This window comes from Gopherus evgoodei, chromosome 9 (genome assembly GCF_007399415.2).
Source record: "Gopherus evgoodei ecotype Sinaloan lineage chromosome 9, rGopEvg1_v1.p, whole genome shotgun sequence".
Classification (NCBI taxonomy): Eukaryota; Metazoa; Chordata; order Testudines; family Testudinidae; genus Gopherus; species Gopherus evgoodei.
This window is the reverse complement of record NC_044330.1, coordinates 19,436,213-19,463,972: the sequence shown is the minus strand read 5'-3', so window position 1 is coordinate 19,463,972 and position 27,760 is coordinate 19,436,213. Positions and strand designations below refer to the sequence as shown.

The 27,760-nt window shown below is 39.9% G+C and overlaps 1 protein-coding gene across 1 annotated transcript in view; it reads right to left on the bottom strand.

The window, feature by feature from the left end:
* Positions 1–1,424: 1,424 nt before the first annotated feature.
* The window catches only part of BCHE (butyrylcholinesterase), a 45,406-nt gene continuing 19,070 nt past the window's right edge, over positions 1,425–27,760 (bottom strand). Inside the window, exons 3-4 of the mRNA XM_030576450.1 lie at positions 16,112–16,278; positions 1,425–3,321 (exon numbers count right to left, since the gene is read on the bottom strand). Of these exons, the coding sequence (XP_030432310.1) occupies positions 3,197–3,321; positions 16,112–16,278 (292 nt within the window). The 3' untranslated portion in view covers positions 1,425–3,196. The remainder of the gene's footprint in view (positions 3,322–16,111; positions 16,279–27,760) is intronic.

The following is a 27,760-nucleotide window of genomic DNA, read 5'->3' as shown; positions in this document are numbered from 1 at the left end:
AAAAATGAAAGCATAAAATATTTTCACACCAACAAAGTCAGCAACCCAACAAATGAATGGGTTTAAGTTTAATTTTATTCAGTTTTTCTTCCCCTCCCTTCCTCCAATCTCTCTTAGGATTTCATATTACAATGTCCAACTACAAATTGTAAAAAGAGTTTTATAGTTCAGATACATTCATCCAGCCCCACGCTGTACAAACAGAAAAAAAACCTACATATCTTTTAAACGATTAATTTTTTTTAAAGAATTATATGTTTGTTAGGCCTGAATTATTTTTTTTAAAAGTGTTGTTGCTTGTCTCATTTTCAGAAACAAACTGAAATGGCTTGAAAGGAAGACACCAAGAATTTGGGTGTGATTTCAGAAATACGCAGGGTTGACCTAACTTTGCTTCCTTTGAGATTCACTACTGACACTTCTGACAGCGTTAAGCCCACAATGAGCTCTTTTGAAAAATCATACCCATTAAGTCAATAAAAAAGACTGCCTTCTGAACTAAAAGAACCAGATGAGTGATGCACAGAGACTCATAATCTTTCAGAAAATTTTTCCAATGGTCTGAATAGCAGGGGATAGGCAGACAGAAGGTGTTAAACATTCAGTACTCTGTAGATCACCACAGTCTTGCATGTTATAATATTATTATCATCAATAACAATAGCTATCTATATAGTGCCATATACTATAAACATGATACACGATACAAAGAGTTTTTGCAAAATCTAGGGCTTGTCCACAGCTGCACCTCTGTAGCTCTTCAATGTACTCATTACCTATTCTATTAGTTAAAATGGTCAGGGAAGCAACCCTAGAAGCTGGGACTTGACGACAGGCATTGGCTCACTCGATAATTGCCTTCTTCTGCTCACTCCTGAAGAATCTGGAACCAGTCACTGTTGGAAGATAGGATACTGGGCTAGATGGACCATTGGTCTGACCATTCTTGTTTTATGCTAATGTGAAGAGTTCATCCACCGGTGCAGGTAATCCACCCTCCTAAGATGTGATAGGTTGACAGAAGAATTCTTCAGTAGACCTAGCACTGTCTACATCAGTGATTAGGTTGAGTTAATTACACCGCTTGAGTGGATATTTTAAAACCTTGAATGCAATAGCTGGGTTGACCTAACTTTTTAGTGTAGACACATTGTAGTTAACTATTTGCATTCCTTACTTTATGTATGGTAATTGCCTGTCCAAAAAACTGATGGCCTTTTGATTGTGCAGGTTGTAATCCAGGAAACTAGTCTTCCAATAAGTTGTGATAAAATTTCTAGTACTGACTTCCAAAAATTTGTACAAGAAATGTATATCCCCTAATACAGTGTTTCTCAAACTTGGGATGCCGCTTGTTTAGGGAAAGCCCCTGGCTGGCCAGGACGGTTTGTTTACCTGCTGCATCCACAGGTCCAGGTGATCATGGCTCCCACTGACCGCAGTTCACCTCTCCAGGCCTATAGGGTGTTGGAAGTTGCACAGGTTGAGGGACATACTGGCTGTCACTTCCAGCAGCCCCCATTGGCCTGGAGCGGCGAACCGCAGCTGGTGGGAGCCACCATCGACTGGACCTGAGGATGAGGCAGGTAAACAACCCTGCCCAGCCGGCCAGGGGCTTTCCCTAAACAAGCAGTGTCCCAAGTTTGGGAACACTATCCTAATCAAAAGGGTGAACATATTTTATCAGCTAAGTGCTTGTTGCAAAAGAAGCTGTCATTCTTTTTTCTTGGAGTTTACATCTTTATTTTCATCTGCTTCTCCATCATCTTAGTGTTATCCAGATCTCTTCAGTCTGCCAAAATGGACTATGAATTTCACCAAAGCCTGCTGTCTCAGGAGAATTCTGATAATACTCCTTCCAGATGGACCAAGGATAGCATCTTATTGTATTTTGTGGCATTTTGCTTCCCATTCAAGCCAGAACCAAGAAGTACAGATTAATGGGAAAATGGTCATACACGTCTGTTTTGGATCCACAAAAAAGATTCAGTTAGAGTTTGTGGAAAACATTAGGGGGGATTTTATATGAACCAAACCTGGGGCTGAGTCCTACAAACCTAAGGGCCCACTTCTGCAAAATACTGATATCCTTCCGCTCCCAATGACTTCACTGAGAGACTTGCCAAAATAATGATTACACGCTACAGGATAGGGCCCATGTTCTACAGATTGTAATTTTTCTACCCTAATCAGGACAACTGAGGTTATATTTCTGGTCTTTGGTAAACTGATGCGACTGACATTATGTTGAATATAGTCACTAAGGAGTAAATCTGAATCCATCCTTCAATGTGCAGGGAGCTCCACACTACAATGAATCTGGGCTAGTTCCACTGGGTGAAGAGGGACAGAATTATTCAAGGGTGAGAGTTCTCAGTGGGCATTTGCATCTATCCAGAGCCCTGCTCCACAGGGAAGTCTTGCACAGGGCAAAGAGAGAGAGATGATCATGGAAAGGCTGGCCCTGGCTGTGGATCCATTACTTTGAGCCTTTGCTCCCTGATGAGTGCGATCACGGACAGCAGAGGTGCTACACAGACTGGCTCCACAGTAGTTCTATAACATAAGAGAAGTATTTTTTTTATCCCTGGCTCCTAGTAGGGAATATTATTGTATTAATACATGGACTGTGTGGTGATTCCCAGGAACTGGGCCTTAAAGAAGCAATTATTCAAGGTTTAATAACTCTCTTAAAAACCCTTTTGATTTAACAAGTGGTTAGCATTTGTTGTGTCCAGAAAAGTTATCATCTGTTTATGTCAACTAAATTACAACTGAAGCAGGGTTCATAATGCTGTGACATTGCCACTAAAGGGCAACATCAGTTGTGCTTTCCAGATATTATAAAATACTGATATTTCTGTTTTAAAAATTACACTTTTTGTAATGTTTCCTTGAAGTGAGACTTTAAGCTGCTAGTGTTTATGATAACATGTACTTCATTAATCTTCATACTTTAATCTCTATAGTCCTATTTGACATACTCTGAAGCTTTAAAAGGGTATGAGTGCCTTATATTGTTTATTGAGATACAAGGTAGAATATAAACTAAAAGATCTGGGGAATCAATATTATATTCATGACATTTTGTTTAATTTACATAATATGCTTTATTGCTAAACACGTTAGATAGTTAGTGGTATGTTTACCTTGATCAATGGTAATATGGACATTCTCAAAAGGGTAAACCTATTAATTAGAGACCTGCACAGCTTTCCTTCTTGCTAGTGTAATCATTAAATTGATTTTTCCAGTCCATCATGTAATTGTTCCAGCGATGGAATCCAGCTTTCCATTCTCGTTCTGCTTCATCAATATTTCCTGTAAAACACATAATGGGTTGTATTAATCTAAATTTGATTTTTTTTTACATTAATTGAAAAATAATGTTGATTACCAGTGCCATTTTTCTCTAGATGGCACAACAGTTTCTCCTCCCTCTCTTTCATCCCCAACTATTGGAAATTCAGTGGCTAACATTTTAGCACTGCATCAGAAAGTAGTGAGTTAAAATGAACAATCATTCTGGCACAGTCTTAGGCATTATATATTTATGAAGATGAATTTGCTCTCTTTACACTGTATATATGTTTATCAAATAAATATGTATTATTTATCTCAGCTTTCAAAAGCAACCTCTGTTTATTTAAATCAAAATAGAATGATTTAATACACAGTTTACAGTACAGCCCAGAAACCCCATTAAGGAGTGCTTGTGATAGAGTATACAATCCCTACAGTGATATGGAAGGGGTTAAGTAGCTGTTTTGAGCAGGAGTGGCACTGCCCACCTCACCTGCAAATCATTCCAGGACTGGAGGAGTTGTTAAAGGGAGGGAACTCCACTCAGGTGGGGTAACCCTGGAAAGGAAACAGACTGTTGAACTTCTCCAGCTCCAGGAGAGGTGACAGTCTGCAGAAAGAGGGTGCAGATCACCTGAGCTAAAAGGGAGAGGTGGGGACTGAGATTTGCACTGGAGCCCAGTGAACTCTAAAGTGGACAGTAATTCTCCCAGGGCCCTCTGAAGTAACAACAGCCCACGTTCTGGAAGGAACTGCTGACAGATTTTTCTTTTCCTTTCTTTTGTTTAAGCTCATTTGCTGCCTGCAGGCTGTTTTGTAGAATCACCTGAGACCTGGAGAGGAGATGAAACAACCAAGAGGCCTTGGCCAAAGAGATGAGTTCTGGCCTGCTAAAAAGATACATCTTTGCAGCACCTGTTGAGGTGGGGGCAATTGAACTCATGTCTGCACTCCTCATGACAGTGCTGTACAAAAACATAGATATGTGGTGGAATCACGGCTCCATTCAAGTTAAGGCTGTTGCAGAGAAGCTAAATGAAATCTTTGCACCCGAGCCATTCTTTTTAGGTAATATATCAAAGGAATTATCCCAGATTGAGGTGTCAGTAGAAGAAGTTTTAGAACAAATTGATAAATTAAACAGCATCAATTCTCCATAACTGGATGATATTCATCCAAAGGTTCTGAATGAACTCAAATATTAAATTGAAGAACTACTAATTGTGGTATATTACCTATCACTTAAATCAGACTCTGTACCAGATGACTGGAATATAATTAATGTAATGCCAATTTTTTAAAAAGGCTCCAAAGGTGATGTTGGCAATTACAGGTTGGTAAGCCTAACTTCAGTACCAGGCAAATTGGTTGAAGCTATAGTAGAGAACAGAATTACCAGACCCATACATGATCATGATAGGTAAGAGTCAACACGGCTTTTGTAAAGGGAAATCATGCCTCAACAATCTATTAGAATTATTTGAAGGAGTCAACAAGCAAGTGGACAAGAATGATCCTTGCAAGTTGATATGGCGTATTTGAACTTTCTGAAAGCCTTTTACATAGTCCTGTACTGAAGGCTCTTAATAAAAGTAACTAGTCCTGGGATAGGAGGAAAGGTCCTCTCAGTGATCTGTAACTAGTTAAAACATAGGAAACAAAGGATAGGAATAATTGGTCAGTTTTCACAGTGGAAAGGGGTAAACAGTGGGGTCCCCCAAAGACATGTCCTGGGATCGGTGCTGTTCAACATATTCATAAATTATCTGGAAAAGGGTTAAATGGTGAGGTAGGAAATTTTTCATACAGTAATAAATTACTTAAGGCAAATCCAAAGCTGGCTGCAAAGAGTTTCTGCAGGATCTCACAAAACTGTGTGACTGGACAAAATGGCAGATGAAATTTAATGTTGAGAAGTGCAAAGTGATCTACATTGGAAAACATAATCCCAACTATACATATCAAATGATAGGGTCTAAATTAGCTGCTACCACTCAAGAAAGATCTTGGAGTCATTGTGAATAGTTCTCTGAAAACATCTGCTTAATGTTTTCATTAATGCACAGAATGTTAGCAACTATTAAGACAGGGATACATAATAAGATTGAAAATATCATAATGCTACTACATGGTATGCCCATAGCTTGAATATCGAGTTCAGTTCTGGCTTCTCCATCAAAAAAAAAAAGCTATGTTATATGTGAGAGGTACAAAGAAGGGCAACAAAAATGATTAGGGGCATGGAACAGCTTCCATAAGAGGCAGATTAAAAAGACTGGGGCAGTTCATCTTAGAAATAAAATGACTAAGTGGGGATATGATAGAGGTCTATAAACTTATGAATGGTGAGGAGAAAGTGAATAGGGAAGAGTTATTTACTCCTTAACACAAGAACCAGAAGTTACTCAATGAAATTAATAATTAGCAGGTTTAAAACAAACATAAGGAAGTACTTCACAGTCAACCCATGGAACACTTTGAAAAGGGATGTAATCAAGGCCAAAAGTTAACTGGGTTGAAAAAAGAATTAGATAAGTTCATCGAGGATAGGTCCATGAATGGCTATTAGCCAAGATGCTCCATGTGTCCCTAAACTTTTAACTGCTAGCAGCTGGGACTGGATGACAGTGGAGGGATCATTTGATAATTGCTCTGCTGTGTTCATTTTCTTTGAAGCGTCTGGCAATGGTTATTGTCAGAAGACGGGTTACTGGACCAGATGGACCAATGGTCTAGCTCAGTATGGCCATTCTTATGTCAAAAGGGATAAAGTTTATTTGCAGGTCAGCTGAATTTTTACAAACCTGTTTGGTCTGGAAATCAGGTTGGTAATTTACTGATAAGAGACTTTTCAATAGATGTTAATGCTTTCTTAGTTTCAGTTATATCAAGAGTAATTCAATACCTTTGCTTCTGGAACAAAGTGAAGGCAAAAAGAATGAAGATGTACAAAAAATAAAAACATAGATGAACCAAACTTTTTGTTTTCAAAGCTCCAAAATAGTTGGAGCTTCACTAGATTTGAGTTTTGGGAAAAATTCAGATAATTTCTTGTTTTCTTCTGGCCAATTTTCTCGTTAACAAAAAAACCCAAAGCTTGTGCGTTTCCAAATGTTGATAATATTAAAAACTTTTTTTGGTCAATAAACTATGTAAATATGACTCATAAGTACGGAGCAGATATGCACAATACAAAATGTTCTACTTTTACAGTCACTGTTCTGACCATCAGTGCTGTTCTCTGCATTATTATTTTTTTTACTTCAAATAAGAAATCCGACTCTTAGATGAAGCCAGATTATTTGCAACTGTGTCAAATGGATGGGTAATTTAGCATTTGGACCATTACTAGTACTATTCTGAGAAAAACACCTGGATCTTATTGCTTTACTTAGGCTTGATTATGATTATCCAGTCTAATTTATCCATGCAATGTTGCCCAATTATCGATTCAGGCAACTGTTACATTTCTTCCTGAATATTTCAGGTACAGAGGCTCAGATATTTCTGAAGTCTTAATGACTGGAAAGTATTCATGCTCAAATATTTTACAAACTTGAATACATCTCCTGTCCATACATCTCTAATCAGAAATAATTGATCTGGATCATAAATTATGAGCCGCTTCAGTGCTACCTGACGGACATTACAAGAATTGAGTGAGCTATAGAAAATGGACTATGAGAAATTCAGACTAGCCACCTTTATGAATCTAAAAAAGAAAGAGAGACACTAAAGCCCTGAAATAAGAACTTGGGTTCCCATTTGTTTGCACTTTTTCAGCGATAAGATCAAAATTGAAGTCATAAGTCAGTGCATCCCATTATCACCAACATCATCAATCTCTTTGAAGCAACCACCTGTGACTTAGATGGGCTGACAGAAAGGAGGCAAAAAGAGATTAGAGAATTCATCTTGACCAATGATTACAATTCAGAGCATGAGATTATTCAAATTCACTACCATATAACAAAAGCCAACCAATGAAATAATTAATACATTTTAGCAGATGCAACAGCTTAAATGTAGTTTTATATGGTCAAATCTCCTTATATTTTCAAATCTCAAAAGGTTTTGTAGTCGATTATCCCAAAAGATTTGCAGGCCATGATTAAAAATAAAAATAATAAATTGTAAAATATAACAATAAATAATAATAATGAACAATAGATACATAATAATTAACGTGATAGAGAGTCTTTTTTGGATCAGGCCTCTAATGCTCAGTTTGACAAAGCAAGAAAACAAAGTGTTCCATATACCCACAGATCAAACAGTTGACAGCACATCCCTTCCCACATTGCTTTGGTGATGTCACAGTACCCTAATTTCAGTGGAGTTACATCAGAGATAAATTTGGCTCCATGCCCTTATTCGCCCCTCTGTTAAATCTGCCAAAAGGGCACCAGTTGTGAATGTATTTTTGTGTTATAGACACTAGGAGCTGGACAGAGTTCACATAACAGTTATGATATAGTATAATTTAGTAGGAAACATAAGTCAGGAGTAATGTTTCCTTCCTACCCAGCTGCTATTAGTACCTGCAAATATATTCCTGACTCTTAGCTCTGACAAATATTAAGAACTGTCCAGGTACAGCATTAGGTGTATTTTGAAATCTCTCCTGGATGTTCTTCAGTCATATATACAATTTCAGATGAGTTGTGCAGCTTTAACCCACAAAGCAAGTTTTTTTGTTTGCTTGTTTGTTTTTAAAGAAACAAGATTTTTATTTTCTTCTTCTTCTTCTTCTAACAGTCAGTAGAAATGTTCAGATGGTACAATATTGTAATAAGTTTTACCTCCCTTACTAACTAGGTTGCAGGAGGGTGGGACTAGACAAATTAAATGAATGGACAGAGGATTTTAGGGGCCATATCCTTCCACTCCTATATTAAGTATTGCCTTAGTCTGAGACTAGTCCCACTAGTCCCATGAGTAATGGTTGCTGAATCTAACCCAAAGTAATATGGAAACTGGTTCTGATATTGAACTTTCCAACCTGTGGCATAAGAACATAAGAATGGCCATACTGGGTCAGACCAAAGGTCCATCTAGCCTAGTATCCAGTCTTCCGACAGTGGCCAATGCCAGGTGCCCCAGAGGGAATGAACAGAACAGGTAATCATCAAGTGATCCATCCCGTCGCTCATTCCAGCTTCTGGGAAACAGAGGCTAGGGACACCATCCCGGCCATTCGTGGCTAATAGTCACTGTTGGACCTATACTCCACGAATTTATCTAGTTCTTTGATGAACCCTATTATAGTCTTGGTCTTCACAATGTCCTCAGGCAAAGAGTTCTACAGACTAAGGGTACGTCTACACTATGGGATTAGTCCGATTTTACATAAACCAGTTTTGTAAAACAGATTGTATAAAGTCGAATGCATGCGGCCACACTAAGCACATAAATTCGGCGGTGTGCATCACGGTCCGAGGCTAGCGTCGATTTCCAGAGCGTTGCACTGTGGGTAGCTATTCTGTAGCTATCCCATAGTTCCCACAGTCTTCCCCACCCCTTGGAATTCTGGGTTGAGATCCCAGTGCCTGATGGGGCAAAAATCATTGTCACGGGTGGTTCTGGGTAAATGTCGTCACTCATTCCTTCCTCCGGGCAAACAACGGCAGACAATCATTTCGCGCCCTTTTTCCCTGGATTGCCCTGGCAGACAGCATAGCACGGCAACCATGGAGCCCGTTCAGCTTTTTTTTTACTGTCAGCATATGTGTACTGGATGCCGCTAACAGAGGCGTTACTGCAGCACTGCACAGCAGCATTCATTTGCTTTTGCATGATAGCAGGGATGGTTATCAGTCATTCTGTACTGTCTGCTGCCATTGTAAATTGGCAGTAAGATGAAGGTTATCTGTCGTTCTGTACTGTCTGCTGCTATCATGGGTGCCCCTGGCTGAGGTCGGCCAGGGGCGCAAAGGCAAAACTGGGAATGACTCCCTGAGTCAATCCCTCCTTTATGGTTTCTAAAAATAGAGTCAGTCCTGCCTAGAATATGGGGCAAGTGTACTGGAGAACCAGTGTATCAGAGAACCAGAGAGTACAGCCGCTTTGTGTCAGATCCACAGAAATGATGAGCTGCATGCCATTCTAGGGGGTGCCCCTGCAACCACCTCACCTGTTTCTTCCCTGCTCTCCCAACCCTCCTGGGCTACCCTTGCAGTGTCCCCCCATTTGTGTGATGAAGTAATAAAGAATGCAGGAATAAGAAACGCTAACTTGTTAGTGAGATAAAATGAGGGGGAGGCAGCCTCCAGCTGCTATGATAGTCCAGGCAGGACATTAAACGGTGCTGGGGAGAGGAGCCCAGCATCCCACTGCTATGATAGTCCAGGCAGTACAGAATCTTTTCTTTACACAGGAAAGGGAGGGGGCTGATGGAGCTCAGCCCCCAGTTGCTATGATGAGGACGGTTACCAACCATTCTGTACCATCTACTGGGAATGACCAGGAATCATTCCTATTTTTACACAGGCACTCCCAGCCAGCCTCACCTGAGGCCAGCCAGGAGCACTCACAGGCTGATGGTGACAATGGATAGCAGTCATATTGTACCATCTGCCACCAGGGAGGGGAGAAAAGCAGATACTGCTCTTCACTGCTGCAGCATCGCGTCTACCACCAGCATTCAGTAGACATATGGTGACATTGAAAAAAGTCAAGAAATGATTTCTTTCCCTTTTCTTTCACGTGGTGGTGGGAGGGAGTAAATTGATGAGCTATACCCTGAACCACACCGGACAATGTGTTTGAACCTACAGGCACTGGGAGCTCAGCCAAGAATGCAAATAGTTTTTGGAGACTGCTGTGGACTGTGGGATAGCTGGAGTCCTCAGTACCCCCTTCCTCCCTCCATGAGCGTCCATTTGATTCTTTGGCTTTCCGTTATGCTTGTCACGCAGCACTGTGTAGCCTGGAGATTTTTTTCAAACTCTTTAGCATTTTGTCTTCTGTAATGGAGCTCTGATAGAACAGATTTGTCTCCCCATATAGCGATCAGAGCCAGTATCTCCCGTACAGTCCATGCTGGAGCTCTTTTTGGATTTGGCATTGCATCGCCACCCGTGCTGATCAGAGCTCCACGCTGGGCAAACAGGAAATGTAATTCAAAAGTTCACGGGGCTTTTCCTGTTTACCTGGCCACTGCATCCAGGTTCAGATTGCTGTCCAGAGCGGTCACAGTGGTGCACTGTGGGATACCGCCTGGAGACCAATACCGTCTATTTGCGGCCACACTAACCCTAATCTGATATGGTAATACCGATTTTAGCGCTACTCCTCTCGTTGGGGAGGAGTACAGAAACCGATTTAAAGAGCCCTTTATATCGATATAAAGGGCCTCGTAGTGTGGACAGGTGCGCCGTTAAATCGATTTAATGCTGCTAAAATCAGTTTAAACGCATAGTGTAGACCAGGCCTGACTGTGCATTGTGATACTTCCTTTTGTTTGTTTTAAACTTGTTGCCTATTAATTTCATTTTGTGACCCCTTGTTCTTGTATTATGAAAAGGCATTTTAATGATTTACATACAGCTGATTATTTGTCTAATGTGTAATGCTTTTGAATACTATTTTTGTACATGTAAAATGTTCAAGTTTAATTCTTAGTTTTCTTAGGATATTTTTCTTAGCACATTCACAAAATCCACTCATAGGACTATTCTGACATTTTATCTTTGTTTTGTTTCTTCATAGGTAATACAGAATGACACAATCTTGCTATAAATTAAAAAACTGAATTATATTTTTAAAAATACCAGAGGAAGTAATGGAGTAGAAACTGAAAGTTGTTCTGCCTATAGCCAGCTCAAGGGGAAACAGACAATGCGGTAGTTAGCCTCAGTATGCATTACAGGTTCTTGGAGTATTGGAAGGAACATTCATTTGGATACATAATATTTTGATCATTAATATCTCTTAGAACTGGAGGGTGTTCAAGAGTTAACAAACTTCTTTTGAGTAAATTAATCTATTATTCTAGTTCCTATTCCTTACAGGTAAGGACTAGTGTTTTCTGGCTCTTAAACCTCATAACCCTTTTAGAATCTGTCATCAGGAGGAGTACTGTGAATTGTGCCAATGCTAGTACCCTCAGACTAATCTTTTTGCCTTGTGTATGCTGAATATTTAAGTCTGTTCCTCCCATGGTATTGAGTTTCCTGAGTTTTTCTTAAGGCCAGCGAGACGTTGAGAGCTCTCAGTCCCCTGCGGGAGCCTGTCAGCCCCCTGCAGAACTGTAACCTGAGAATCTAGAGCACACACCCGACAAGTCCAGGGCCCAATTTATTAGGGTACTTGTCTTGTCAGAACAAATATATATATATATATTGCAACTAAGGTCCTCAATGATAGTGTGGTAATCCACCCCAAGTAAAGACACTAAGAAACCCCCAAAACTGTACCAACACTAAATACTCTAGAAATATTTAGAGACTGGCATTTCCATTTGTGTCTCTTTTTGCTATCTGGATGTGTGAGATTTGTTTTTCTCTTATTAATTTTCTAAATCTGCAGCCATACTATAAGCTTTGCCAGCTCTGGGCATTTTGCTTCCCCAGGAAACTGGAAAAGATCCACCCTTGCAGACTGGAGTCACTAAACATTTTGCTGTCTCTTATATTTTACTACTTTAGCCAACTGTCTGTCTTGCTTAGTGTGTGGTAGAGCCAGCTTTGCTGTTGAGCAGCATTGGTGCTGGTCATTACGTAGATAGGCGATCTTAAAGTAATAAACAGGATAGCAGAGGAAGATGAGTTAGTAGGTGGCTCAGTATCAAGCTGATTCCCTAGCATGGTGACAGAGTACACTGTATGGCTGGAGGTGGCATTTTTCAGATAAGGCATAAAACTGAGGCTCTGACCACTTGAGGTAATTAAAATATTCAACTGCCCTTTTAGCAAGAGTAGACATGTCAGCTTGGGTGTCCTCTTCAGATTCCAGTTGGAATCATTACACTCCTGTCTACCTAAATTCCAGCTGCATTTTCAACTGGATATCATATTTTTCTTCACTTCTGTCCTAAATATTGTGCAGTGTTGCTGTATATTAAAGCAGTTGTGACTTTCCGCCTAAGAGGTGGCTATGTTTCAATGTTGGGTAAGGCGCTCTGCGGATGTATCTCTGTCTATGGTATCTAAAGTCCTTTGGGAACTAAAGAAATACAAAATAATATTTTTGAACTTAGTGTTTCATTGAAATGAACCTTTGCAATGAAAGTGCATCCTAGGAAGTTTATCAGTGGAAACTAAAATGATTTTTTTTCTCACAGCTGGAAGAGGTTGTGTAGGAAACATAAATATCCAAAGGTCTGATGTTTCTGTTCTAAAAACAGGCAGTGCCAAAACAACACCACCCACTAACAACATTCAGTCTCCTTCTTTTACTTTTGTTAAGAGTATGTTATGAAATCTTTCAAAAATATTTTAAACATGCATATTAAGTTAGAGATTAAAAGAAATGATTTATGGTATATCAAGAAACATACTTTCATTTCTCTAGGCAGATCGTGAAAGGTGGTTTGTGATCTTTCCCCACCCAAGGCCATGAAAGGCAAGTCTGCTGGGCTGCCAAGAGATGCTGAAGCATGTGTGTTGATATAAATCGTGTCACAGAACATTTGGTATACATAGTACATTCGTATATCAATAACATCATCCAAACAGATGGAGTATACAATTATCATTTTTATGAGTAATGCCTGATGATCAAAACGCAGATTAAACCAAGTCTGTGTAGATCTGAAATATCCACTTCTTGCCTGAAAATGACCCAAATTCACACAGAAAAAATATACTTGCTGTTTTGTAAAATCTCCCACGTAGTCACCAAATGGCAGGGTGTCGTGAAAAAGAGACACAGCAAAGCATCACCCAAACAGCAAATAATACATTGAATTGGTTACAAATGCTGCTTCCTTTCCCTTCTTTTATTTAATAAAATGAGATCTGATGCTAAGAGCTACTGAACACCACCTACAACATGCTGATGAGCCCAGCCAACCATGGGAATATTGCACTCAGATAATGTGGCACAGTATAAGAGCCTAAATAGATCAAAATAGATCAAAACAAATGGTTTCAACAGACAATTTGAGACCATTCCCATGATCCAGTCCTATCCCTTTAGATTCTGTGACTTCAAATCCAGGAAACTGCAGTGATAGGATCTCAATCAAGTATAAAAATATTGGTCTGATTCTGCTCCCTTTGAAGTAAATGGGGAAAGTCATAATGATTTCAGTAGCAGCACGATCAGAACTGTAATAGACCAAAGGGCACAAAATGGGAATGAATTAATCATTTCAGAAAAACAAAACAAAAACAAACTTTTGCCACCATGAACACTTACCCACCTCTAGCGCCAACTTCTAGAGCCAACCTTAAACTGAACTTTATGGAAGGATGTGAAATTATTACTTAACCTTTCCAAAACCTGATTTTATTTCCACGCATTTCTTTCCTTCTAGGCTTAGATGAGGGTTGGAACTCCAAAAACATTTTTATAAAGACTGTTCCTGAAAAATATCCAGAGGCACACAACCCTGATCTGTACCATTGGCTCACTAAAATGCAAGATACTAGAACCCTGACAGGAAAATCAGTTTTCAAGAGATATCTAGCCAGTTATTGAAGTCTGAATGGATTTGGATAGGATAGCAAAGTTTCAGTCTTCATGACTAAACCAAAATTCCAAACCTCACTGAAACCATAACTCCAAATCTTGTGACAATTCTCCATCACTAATAAAAAGTTATTAAAAGTTATTTAGACAAACAATGCAAAAGCATCAGAGGGGTAGCCGTGTTAATCTGGATCTGTAAAAGCAGCAAAGAATCCTGTGGCACCTTATAGACTAACAGACGTTTTGGAGCATGAGCTTTCGTGGGTGAATACCCACTTCATTGGATGCGTATAGTGGAAATTTCCAGGGGCAGGTATATATATGCAAGCAAGCTAGAGATAACGAGGTTAGTTCAATCAGGGAGGATGAGGCCTTGATCTAACAGTTGAGGTATGAAAACCAAGGGAGGAGAAACTGGTTTTGTAGTTGGCAAGCCATTCACAGTCTTTGTTTAATCCTGAGCTGACGGTGTCAAATTTGCAGATGAACTGAAGCTCAGCAGTTTCTCTTTGAAGTCTGGTCCTGAAGTTTTTTTGCTGCAGGATGGCCACCTTAAGGTCTGCTGTAGTGTGGCCAGGGAGGTTGAAGTGTTCTCCTACAGGTTTTTGTATATTGCCATTCCTAATATCTGATTTGTGTCCATTTATCCTTTTCCGTAGAGACTGTCCAGTTTGGCCGATGTACATAGCAGAGGGGCATTGCTGGCATATGATGGAGTATATTACATTGGTGGACATGCAGGTGAATGAACCAGTGATGGTGTGGCTTATCCGGTTAGGTCTTGTGATGGTGTCGCTGGTGTAGATATGTGGGCAGAGTTGGCATTGAGGTTAGTTGCATGGATTGGTTCCTGAGCTAGAGTTACTATGGTGCGGTGTGCAGTTACTGGTGAGAATATGTTTCAGGTTGGCAGGTTATCTGTGGGCGAGGACTGGCCTGCCACCCAAGGTGATCATTGTCCAGGATGGGTTGTAGATCTCTGATGATGCGTTGGAGAGGTTTTAGCTGGGGACTGTATGTGATGGCCAGTGGAGTCCTGTATGTGATGGCCAGTTGGTTTCTTTCTTGAGTTTGTCTTGCAGTAGGAGGCTTCTGGATATTATTTTCTCGTGCAGGTATTGCAGTTTTGAGAATGCTTGGTGGAGCACATCACATGATCCATTGTCTACAGCCAAGCACTGAGGTACAACCGCATCTGCTCTAACCCCTCTGACAAAGACCAACACCTACAAAATCTCCACCAAGCATTCTTGCCAACTACCAACCAAAACCAACCAACCAGCAAACCAACCAACCAACACCAGTTTCTCCTTCCTTGGTTTTCACACCTCAACTGCTAGAACAGGGCCTCATCCTCCCTGATTGAACTAACCTCGTTATCTCTAGCTTGCTTGCATATATATACCTGCCCCTGGAAATTTCCACTACATGCATCCGACGAAGTGGGTATTCACCTACGAAAGCTCATGCTCCAAAACGTCTGTTAGTCTATAAGGTGCCACAGGATTCTTTGCTGCTTTTACTGCAAAAGCACTATGCAAACAATTTTAATTGAAATCCAGTGGTATTTTGCACTGGTCAAACCCTGAGATCTCTCCATTCTTTTTACGCAGTCTTTATATAACAACTGCGTGGTTGTCACCAGAGATTGAGCCTTGGAACTCCAGAAATAAATCACAAGCGTCTACAGCTTGATGCTAAAGAACCAAATCCCCCAGCCGGCAGCAGCAGCAAACTCAGAGCCTCGGTGGATTAGGTACAAAGGGTAGAGAAAACTCATCCTAAGCATCTGCAGCCCATGGCAATTCTAATCCCAAACAAGTTCCCATTTTTGGCCATCATGGTCAGCATTGGGGACTGAACTTGGTACCTCCAGCATTAGCAGCCTGCTGCACTACAGCTTCAACAAAAGCCCCTCAGCTGGAAGTAGACATATCTGTTCTCTGTGTATCAGACACATTTGGGGTTGCATAACACATTGATGAATAACAAGGCAAACTCCTGCTGAGGTGAATGAGAGTTTGCCTGAGAAAAGACATCAGGATTTGATTCCATTGAAACAACCTTTTCAAATATAAGCTTTGAGATTCAAATGAAATACAGTGCTACTATCAGGAAAGTGAACTTCTATTGAGCAGCATACTCTGTGTGTGCATATTTACCAAAAGTTTACCTGTCATCTCCAGGACTTTGGGAAAAAATACATTCCAGAATCGACACTGCTGGGCACGTAATTTTGTATATATCTTTGAAGCTTCAGTGTTTAATGTTAAGTATTTTTGTTCAGCTGTAGTGAAGATTGGCCATCTGGTTCCATTGATCTGAGTCCCATTTGGAGTTCTAAATGATTAAAGAGAAATATTTCATTTCTCATGGGAAATTACCTGTGCACATCAATAGAATAAAATTATACTACTGACAAGTTATATTATTTCAGACATCAATATGTTAGTTTGGAATTACAGGAGCACCTTTGTACATGATAGAAATAAAACCACCACCCAAAACAGTAAAACTTTAAATTTTTCATATCACTAAGGTTAATTAACAAAAGTAAAAATAAATATATTTAGATTAGTTCTTGTTTTTTTTCTTATCCTGAAGGAAAAATAAAGTTAATAAAACCAACCTACATAAATTGCATATGTTGAACCCAGAAGGTCTGATAGAAGATACAATCTGTTACAGGTGACCCCAAAACAGTAAAGCTAGAAGCTTGCATTACATATATTTTAATTTGAATGCTAATGTCTAATTCTAATATGAGTCCATTGGATTGCATTGTTCAGGTAAATATGAAGGGTCTACAAGTAAAGGTTTACATCTGTGTAAATGAAGTGACTGGAGTCCACTTTGGTTAGAGCAAGGTCCAAGAGAAGAAGACAATGTCTTTTGTATTAGAAGAAAAGGCCCCTAACTACAATGTGCTAAATACCCCCATTGTGTTACTGAGCACACTGAATCACAACTCATTCTGAAAGCAATGAGAATTACAGGGTGCTGAGCATCTAGTAGGATGTGATTAGCTTCCAATAGGAACAGGACCATGATTATTATTAGTTCTAGTGGTAGTAAATATTATAATAGGCCCAAGGGATAAACTGAATTTAAGATGGGGATATGGTTTTAGGGCCATAGAGATTTTTATCCATTATTTTTCCTAGAGAGGGGTGAGTTTTATAGTGTAGAAACAGATAGGACTTGATGAAAAAGAAGTTGGTTTAAGTTTCAGAAGAGAAGAAGTCTTAAAATCATTTATGGGTGCAGGAGGCCTTTGAGACAGAGTATGATTTACATAAAGACTGGATGATTTGTGACTATTAAAAGGTAAGGTTATGGAAGCTTAGACAGGGTGGAAAAAACAGTAATTAAACATCCTACTTCTTAAAGTAGTGCTTAAAGAAGGAGAACGCTTTTGCTTTCTTTGCTGGCAACTACTGCCCAGGAGTCTGGAGTGTCTTCACTTCAGGTAGTTAGTACAATGGTGAAGCACTGGACAGTAGCCTTTCCTGTCCTGCTGATGCATTATGTACACAGGACAGTCTCCTCCCTCCACATCAGAAGTCTTTTTCATGGTATGAGGGCAATTCCAACCACATACAGCTTCCTGAATAGCTGTTGAGGAGGAGGAGTGGCATTCAACATAGAAAAGTAAATAAGAGGAGTACATGGTTCAGGCAAAGTGACCTCTTTCAGAAGATAAAAAAAAGGGAATCCCAAAGTGTACGGGATTCAGATGGGTTCTGCTTACCAGTGATGGGGATGGGAGTGGTTGGAGGATAAGTAATATTCATATCCAGTTATCTAATTATTGCTAGAACATCAGGCCTATTCTCTATATTCTGAATGAATCTAGTTATTGGCCCATCTTTAGTGTTCTGCTTTATTTTAAAGCATCGGGTACTGGACCCTGGTGGAGACAGGATATTAGACTAAAAGATCCATTAATCTGATCTGGCATGGCAATTTCTATGTTCCTAACTCACTCACTTCTTTACTAATTCTGCTCTTATTAACTTATGGAACCCTTTTAACTGCACATTTATTTGTGGCTTCTGAAAACAATGACTTAAACAGAGTTGACTTGTACTTCAGTTCAAAATCAGAGCACTAATAGTGCTGTCAGTATTCATTTTATAGCCTTTATGCTATAAAATAAATCATGACATTCCAAAATGTAATTTATAGATAACAAGGAGGTTTATGCCTATGAATGCAGATATACTTTACTAAAAATGATTGAAAACATGATAAGATTAATACAGTATATTGCCATACCAGAACATGCTGATTATAACATCCTCTCTACACTGCTACACCATTTACCATGTTAACTAGAAATGTACTGTAGCTCCCTTCTTACTGAAAACTTCCAGAAAATTAAAAAAACAAACAAACACCAGTTCCCAGGTACAACGATACAAAGAGACCACAGGATTATAATATTTTTAATTTGTAACAATTATTTAGGTTTGTAATCTATCTGCACACATCACACCTATTTTTCATTCCTTCTTGCTAAGAATGTTGCCATGAGCATTGTAACTCCCAATAGAATCTGGGAAATTCCATGGTTTATGGAGTTAATACAGTTAATGCAAATAGATATTAACTGTATTAAGATAATGTTATGATTGCATGGGCAAGAACTCAAGTGCCAAGCAACGACAAAAATGAGGTTGTATGCATAGCCTGAAATCTGCCCCCTTGTGGAAGCAGAGTTCCACGTAACTGGCAAGAACCTGGTCCTGCTGAAAATTTTATGTGTAGGATTCATCATGATCTATGGAAACCTGACTCCAGTTTCAATGGCTGCCTATATCCAAAGTCTTCTGCTCACCATCTCCCCAAAACTCCCACTCCCTAGTCAACCCCAATTCCTGAGAAATTCCAGATACTTCTTCCCCAGGAAACTCCACAGTTTGCCCACATACTAAAGAGCAAAGGAAGGGAGAAGCCACTCCGATGTTCATGGGTGGCAGGTGAACTGCTGGCTCTGGGAGGCTAGCCCCTCAGACCTGCCCCTTCCATGCCCACTGCCGGAGCCCAGAGCTCCCCCACTGCAGCTGCTGGCCCCTGCTCCAAGCTAGCGCCTCCAGCCCCGGAGTGCCTCCAGCCCCTCCCCTTCCAGGCCCAGAGTGCCAGGCGGCTGAGAAGTCTGGCTCAAGTCCCCCCCGCCCAAATAGTCCCAGCCCCAGAGCACAGCCCCAAACCCCGTAGCCCCAGAGCACTGGGAAGGCCGGGCAGTGTGGCCCCAGCCCCTCTAGGCCTGGAATACCAGAAGGCCAGGCAGCACGGTCCAACACTTTGCAAAGTAACCACACTTTGCACTTGTCTTTACTTAATATCATTTTGTTGAATTCAAACCAATTCTCCAATTTCTCAAGGTTGTTTTGAATTCTAATCCTTTACTCCAAAGTGCTGGCAACCCCTCCCAGCTTGATATCATCCATACATTTTATAAGAATATTCTCCTTTCCATTATCCAAGTCATTAATTAAAATATTTTACAGTACCGGACCCAGGACTGACCCCTGCAGGCCCCCACTAGATATGGCCCCCTAGCCTGACAATAAATCATTGATAACTGCTCATTGAGTATGGTCTTTAAACCAGTTTTGCACACACCTTATAGTATTTTCATCTAGGTCACATTTCTCTAGTTTTCTTATGAGAATGTCATGTCAAAAGCCTTACTAAAATCAAGATCTATCACATTTACAGTTTCTCCCCTATCCACACAGTGAAAAAAAAAGGTTGGTCTGGCATGATTTGTTCTGGACAAATCCATGCTGGCAAGTTATGGGGGGTGTAGTGAATCAGAGGTTGAATATGAATCAACAATGTGATGCAGCAGCAAAAAAGGCTAAATCATTCTGGGGTGTATTAATAATAGCAGTATTGTAGGTAAGACATGGAAGGTAATTGTCCCATTCTATTCAACACTGGTGAGGCAACAGCTGGCACCACACTTTATGAAAGATGTGGACTAACTGGAGAGAGTCCAGAGGACAGTAAGAAAAATGAGAAAAGATTTAAAAACCTGATCTATGAGGAAAGGTTAAATAAAACTGGGAATATTCAGTCTTGAGAAGAAGATTGAGGGGAGACTTAGTAACAGTCTTCAAATATGTGTTATAAAGAGGAAGATGATCAATTGTTTTCCATGTCCACTTTAAATAGGACAAGAAGTAATGGCCTTAATCTGCATCAAGGGAGATTTAAGTTAGATATTTAGAAAAAAATTCTAACTATAAGGATATTTAAGCATGGAATAGGTGTCCAAAGGAGGCTGTGGAATCCCCTATTTTCCATTACATCTTTTTGTCTAAGAAAATGTCCTGAAAACATGCAGAGCTTCTCTGGGTTCTGACTGTGGCACAGCATCCTGTCATTCATGGACACTCATACGCTTCATGATGATAAGTCTTTAAAAAACATGAGGCAGCCAAACTTATTTCTTGGTCTCCTCAACATTACATTGATGAAAGGGAAACTGTTCCTTAGATTTAATCTCCATCTTGAATTGCATGGCTGGAGCCAAATAATTCAGGTGTCTCAGCCAACTTAGTAGGATCAGTTTTCAGAGTAGCAGTCGTGTTAGTCTGTATCCGCAAAAAGAACAAGAGTACTTGTGACACCTTAGAGACTAAGGTAAAGACTAAAATAAATATGTTAGTCTCTAAGGTGCCACAAGTACTCCTGGTTTTTTTAGTAGGATCAGTTTCAGACAAAAATAGAGCCAAAATCTCATCAACATGTTGAGTCCACCCACACAATGTGTGCAAACAACAGGGCAACGCTAGCTTGTATTAAAGTCACATTCCCATACTTCAGATACAGAAGTCCTATTCTGCCTTTGAACATATACATGCTCCCACTGAAGTCTAGTATCAGAGGGTAGCCGTGTTAGTCTGGATCTGTAAAAGCAGCAAAGAATCCTGTGGCACCTTATAGACTAACAGACAGTTAGTCTATAAGGTGCCACAGGATTCTCCACTGAAGTCTGTGGGCTTGATTTTAATCTCAGTCTCACTAGAGTAATAGCAGAATAGCTATTTTGAAGTGACAGGAGCTAGACTAGAATTATATCAGTGTAACTGAGATCAGAATCTGACCCTTTGGACATTATATATCTGTTAACTGGCAGCAAAATTTGCCCCTCAGGGTTCAGGCATCATAAAACATGGCAGATTTGGCTTACAGAGGGAACTTTTAGAAAGCTATACAATTTTAACAGGGGTTGTTCATTGAGAAGTTCTGTATATTCCATGCTCATATGTAGTAGGCCTAGCCAAAAAATAAGAATTCCTTTTTGCAACAAATTCTGAGGTTTCAGAATTGGTTTTCATTCTACTTGGAACCAAACAGGACACCTTTCAGAATTTTTGGAGAGGAAGAACTATACCCCAGAATAGCCAATACCCCACGGTTAGGCCATTACATGAGATGTGAAAGGTCAAGGTTTAAGTCCCTGCTCTTCCTGATTTAGGGCAAGGACTTGAACCTAAATCTCCCACATCCCAAGGGAGAACTCTAACCACATTCTTTCTGTGATTTTGACCAGAAATTCCATCCTGGACTTGAGGAAACCTTCCCAATGAAAGTTTCATCAAAACAGCCATGTTTCTACAAAAAGTTTCAGTATTGATGAATCAGCATTAAAAAAAAAGTTTTGGCAAAAATTCCCTACTAGTTTTAATATTAGCAACTTCTTTAGTAGAACAAAATTCACTTAGTTAATATGGAAATTGTGACATCCTTGCACATGGAGCTTTATTAATCATAATAAATATATTTTCATTACCTTATTTTTCTCAATAATATGATTGATACTATTTGAGAACACAATATAAGCATTCATTACATTTTTATTAGTATCTCCTCAGCATTACTTTTATGGATGATTTATCAATCTCACACTCAATTAGATCCAGTTAATCTAAGGTATGATGAACAGGTTATGGTCATCATTTAGCAACAACTCATTACATTTTTTTTTACTAGCATTCAAGAAATGAATTCTCCAAGACCTGTAAATTAGTGCACTTAATTTCAGTGAAAGAGCTTCAGTTGGCTTTCTGCTTTGTCCTTTTACCATTCCCCAGCACAAATATGCTGTTGGATGCTGAAATGCTTTAGAAGAAAGTTTTCTATGCTTAATTTTACAAATGTCTCAGGGGAAGATACAGCTGAAAATGGCTTACAAGTGTTTAGTTATCCTTTAGCTCAAGAACATAAGAACAGCTATACTGGGTCAGACCAGTGGTCCATCTAGCCCAGTATCCAGTCTTCTGACAATGGCCAATGCCAGGTGCCCCAGAGGGAATGAACAGAACAGGTAATCAAATGATCTACCCCTGTGGCCCATTGCTACCTTCTGACAAATAGAGGCTAGGGACTCTTCAGAGCATGGTTTTGCATCCCTGCTCATCCTGGCTAATAGCTATTGATGGACCTCTCCTCTATGAACTTATCTAGTTCTTTTTTGAACCCTGTTACAGTCTTGGCCTTCACAACATCCTCTTGCAAAGAGTTCCACAGGTTAACTATGTATTGCTTGAATAAATACTTCCTTTTGTTTGTTTTAAACTTGATGCTTATTAATTTCATTTGGTGTCCTAGTTCTTGTGTTATGAGAAGGAGTAAATAACACTTCATTATTTACTTTTCTCCACACCAGTCATGATTTTATAGACCTCTATCATATCCCCCCTTACTTGTCTCTTTTCCAAGCTGGGAAGTCCCAGTCTTATTAATCTTTCCTCATATGGAAGCTTTTACTCAAATGCTTTCAGCACTGGTAGTAACACATAGTAAAATAGATTTCCATAGCTCATACACATAACTATTTGGATTTGTGCATGTGATTACGTGTGTATGTAATAAAATAGTAAGGAGAAACTTCCCTGCTCATATGTTGAACATGGGCAGAATATACAAGTATTCCTCTTTAATAGGCTCATGTACTGAAACACTGCCCAACGCCTTATCTCTTCATCTGTGCCCTGAATCAGTTGTAATCACATTTCTTACCATTCTATGAAACTGGGTGGGTAATTGTTCAAGGGTTCTATGGTGCTATAATAATAATAATTAATAATTAATAATAACAACAGTGACCATGCTAGCCCTAGGTTTCAATTTGACCCTGATCTTTAAACAGTTTCTTTAAGGGAGGAGGTGAGTATGATTTTTTTATTGCTAGTTTTCATTATTTCCTCAACACCAGCCTGTTGTTCAGTGGATCCTATTCTGCTGTGTGGTACCATGACAATGGGAAGCAAGAATGACTTCTGTCTCTCTTACATTCCCTATAGTTGATTTTACAAAGGCTGTAAGAACCATGAAAGTGGCTGGGATCTGTAGCAATGTTTGCTCTGTTTAGGTTTAGCAGCGAGTAAGGATTGATAAACAAATGCTGCACTCCATGGGCAAATTGTGGGAAGAAAAGTTATTGTATTTAATATAGCTTATTTCCCATCTCAAGTAAGATCCCACTCTCTTCCATCTTACTTTTTAACAAAGAGGGACTGCCCTTTAGATAAGATCCAGGTAGGTTGAGCAAGAGGATGAGGTATCTTTCACCCCTGCTCAGCCACGGACAAGGGCACAATCTAGCCTATTGATTTCAGTGGGAATATTAATGGAGTAGGGAACTACTCAGTGAGAGTAAGGACAGCAGACTCTGTCTCTTTAGGAATAAACAGACACAAAGAGCCAGACTTTAACACCTAGTCACTCTGGGGGGGTAGTTCCATCAATTTCAGTGTAGTCAGAGACTACTTGATGAGAGTAAGGGTGGCAGAGTCCTGCAGTTTGAAGAAGGAATTAGGGACCATGGGATTGGGACCCCCAGCAATATTTCTTAACACTCAATTGTAGGCTAATGATTAAGTCACATTGCTGAGAGTTAACCATGCTGAGAGTCGAGCAAACTAGACAAAATATCTTTAATATCTTGACTAGGCTTTTGGGTAAGATGGATGAACAGTACATTTTATGGTCTGGAAGAGATGGTTTTGCTGTTTTCTCTCTCCTCCATTTGGACAGAAGGGCACTCTTAATTAGCTGGAGAGCTGAAGAGGAGCACCAGGCATGTTTATGCTGTTCCAGCCCTTTAAAATGTAACTAGCTGTGTGAGGCACTAGATCATTTCAGAGAGTGGCAGGAAGTGTTTGTTGCATTAGTCAGGCAAATGTATCCAGATGTCTCACATAATTTCTAAAGGCCATGATGCATGATATTTATACCTATTTTCACTTTCTAGTCACAACACAACAACTGCTAGGCTAATAACAATTCTGGGCTATGGTTTGAGTCTCAGAGGCACTACAAACTGTGACAGCACACATTTGCCTCATGTAAATAGCATAACACTTCCAAAGGTTTTTCTTAGACTGGAGGATGACGCTGGGAGCTAAACTGATATTTACCTGCCCAATCTTACTTAACGGAGTTGCAGATTTGGTGTTAAACCTTCGTACAATCTCTGCAAACCCTGATGAAACAGTTTGGCCTATCTCCTGTTTTCCTCAAACCCAGCTATCAGTTTCACACTATTCCTTGTCAAGTAGGCACTGGGGAGCACCACAAATTTGATAGCTCAAACCCCCTCAGATTGCAGAGCAATACTACCCAGTGTCAGAAAAAAAAAAAGTTATGGAAATGCTGCTTCTTGGCAGCATAGACAGATGCTGAAGAATACTTCAAATGCTTGGGAAAATAAACACAAAAATATCCCCAGAAGCTCTAATTATTGTGTAAACTTTTCATTCAAGAAGAGGGGTCTGCAGGAATGTGAAAAGCTTTCACTGCATGAATAAATAGATTACATTTGATGCCAATACCACTACCAATTGGGGCCATCTATGTGTGATTCAGTATAATGAGCTGATTCTCCAGATTTTTAGAATTCAGACAGCTATTCAGCACATTTTCCCAAGTTAACTAATCATTTACTTTCTAATAAAATGATCTGATGGGCTCACTGGGTAAATTCTGTCTACTGTGCCAAAATATTTTATACTAAAATGCCCTCTTCCAACTCTCCATTATTTCAGTAACTCTGAGAGAAAAGACAAGATGACAGAAGCATTTTGTTAGCCAGTTTATTATCCAAAGTTTGTGAATGTGCCATTTAGAATAACAAGACTGTGGGAAGCACCACTCCTGAATAGTTAAATGGTAATGTGACACACTATCACTTCACAAATACATAGACTACCTTTGATGTCAATATCATTAGCAACTGGGACTACCAGTATGTAAGCGGGCATAATGACTATATTCTCCAGATTTTTAAAATCAACACACTTCTTCAGAATATTCCCACACCAGCTAATCAAACGATCTGATGGGCTCTCCGTGCAAATGCATCATGTCTAATATTTTATTCAAAAATGGTCTCTTGGGGGCTTTGATTCTCACAAGGCTAAAATAAAAGACAAGATAACAGAAGTATTTCACTATTCTGTCTCTTATCCAAAGATTGTGCATGGTGCCATTTGGAATAATGAGACTATAGTAAGTACCAGTTCGAAAAGTGGTAACTCTGTTGGTGGCATTATGACCATGTGAAATATTTAGTGTGGATGGGAAAAAAATGCACTAATATTATTCTTAAAAATCCAGTTCTCTTGCACTCTTTCCCACCTTGGGCACCTTTCAAACAACAAGCCACAGTCTGACCCCAGGTTCCTATAGCTCTAGGTACATGTATAATCAGGGCCGGCGCAACCATTTATGTGACCTAGGCAATGGCCTAGGGTGCCAGAATTTTTGGGGGGTGCTATTTTGCCGGGGGGGGGCAGCACGCGGTCCGGTGGACCTACCGCAGTCATGCCGGTGGACGGTCCGCTGGTCTAAAGGCTCCAGCCGACCTACCGCAGTCATGCCTGTGGCAGGTCCACCGGAGCCTTTAGACCAGCGGACCGCCCACCGGCATCACTGCAGCAGCTCCACCGGAGCCCTTCCAGCAGCGGACCGACAGCCGGCATGACTGCGGTAGGTCCACCGAACCCATGAGGGGCGGCGAAATGGCCGTCTGCCTAGGATGTCAGAAACCCTGGCGCCACTCCTGTGTATAATGCAGGTAGTTTTTAAACATATTAATGTACTTGTTTCATCTAATTTAATTTGATCTCTGTAAGAATAGATTTCTGAAATTTTGCATTGTTCCTTAAATGGAAGATGACACAAAAAACCCAACCCTCTTAGGTCTTGATTCTGCAACCTTTACACTGAGTCTAATTTAGATGAATATTCACATTGAACTGAGTAGAAAAACCATGTGAGTACTATGTAACTTGAGCAAAGGTTGCAGAATGAGACCCTCAGTTACCTTCTATGGAAAGTTTGTTTTTTATTGTTGTCCTCAGTCTTCGCCCCAAACCCCATAGAGTTTGTAATCTAATGTCCAGGAAGGGGCTCAATTGCCTATCATAAGAAAACTGCAGTATAACTGAGAGAGGAATATCAAAAGCAAACATTATTTCTTCCACTGCTCCCTGGAGAAATCTGTGTGATCCAGCTGCCACTTATTTTAACTCCCAGAAACTAGAGAAGGACCTGACAGCTAGGCTTCCTATCACTTATACATGCTAAATAAGGCTCAGGATATTCTTCCAGATTCTTACTTGATGACAACAGTGATGTGTATAAATGTCCGAAGCCATAAATTATTGTGGTATGCAGGATTCCAAAGAAGTAACATTTTGCTGCTTCTCTTTTGGTCTGATTCTGTTCTACTCTACAAAAGACTTAAAAAGTGCAACAAGCCACAAAAATTGAGATGGTTCTTGTGAGTGAATTGCTTGGGCCTCATTTGTCAAGTTTTCTCAAACATTAAATGTCCTCAAAACTGGTCTTCAAAATTTCGAGACTAAAACAAATACATAATGTATAGGGTCTAGGGAAGTCAGTGTGGGCTACCAGGTGCAAAACCCTCTTAATGGACAATTAATCACTTAAACAACTTGAATCTTAGGGGTTATTTTGAATTAAACCAAACTCTGCTCTGTTTTTAGGTATGTATTGGTTTAGAAAAAGAGCCTTTCCTCCCAATATGCTCCAAGCCTTCTTATTTCCCAGCTAGTAGAACCTTTCTTTTCATGATCTCCTAACACATTTTCATACCTCCCAATCCCTCTGTGCAACCCTTTACCACAGGCCCCTAACTTAGGGTCACTTTGTAGTGTCTTGGATAGGAAAGGCTTAGAACTGTGGAGGAGTAATGAAACCAAGACTGACATGAATGAATGAAATAATAATAATTAAAAAAATAAATGAGACATTTGAGGGTGTGGGGAGAGGAACTTTTGGGTATTTATGCAAATAGAATTTCCAAATATTTTTGAGATTCGCTCACCGCTCTTTTAACAGACACTGTTATTAATCCATAGTTCATAATTATGCTGAGGGGCTTCAATGCGAAGGACAGTTAACATAGGCTGTCTAACACATACAAGAATAATCACATGTGTATCTCAGACTGTACTTGTGAGTATCTGCAAGTAAAGAAGCAGATGATTTTTCATTCTGTATCATCTTCCCCTTAACCTAAATGGAGCTGATACAGTACAGACCCGTTTACACGTGAATCCGCTTAACACGCAGTAGCGCTATGCCTCCCAGTGCTACCTATTTAACACGCTAGACTCATTAACACTTGGTACAGGAACTTGCTATGTAGCACTACGGATTTGCTCACTAACTCACTGACATAGAAATCAACAGGAAGTGCAGAGTGGAAACGTGTTGTATGCCTTTACCGCTGATGGGGGGCAAGGGACAGCAATGGTCCTTTGCTGCGGCAGCACTT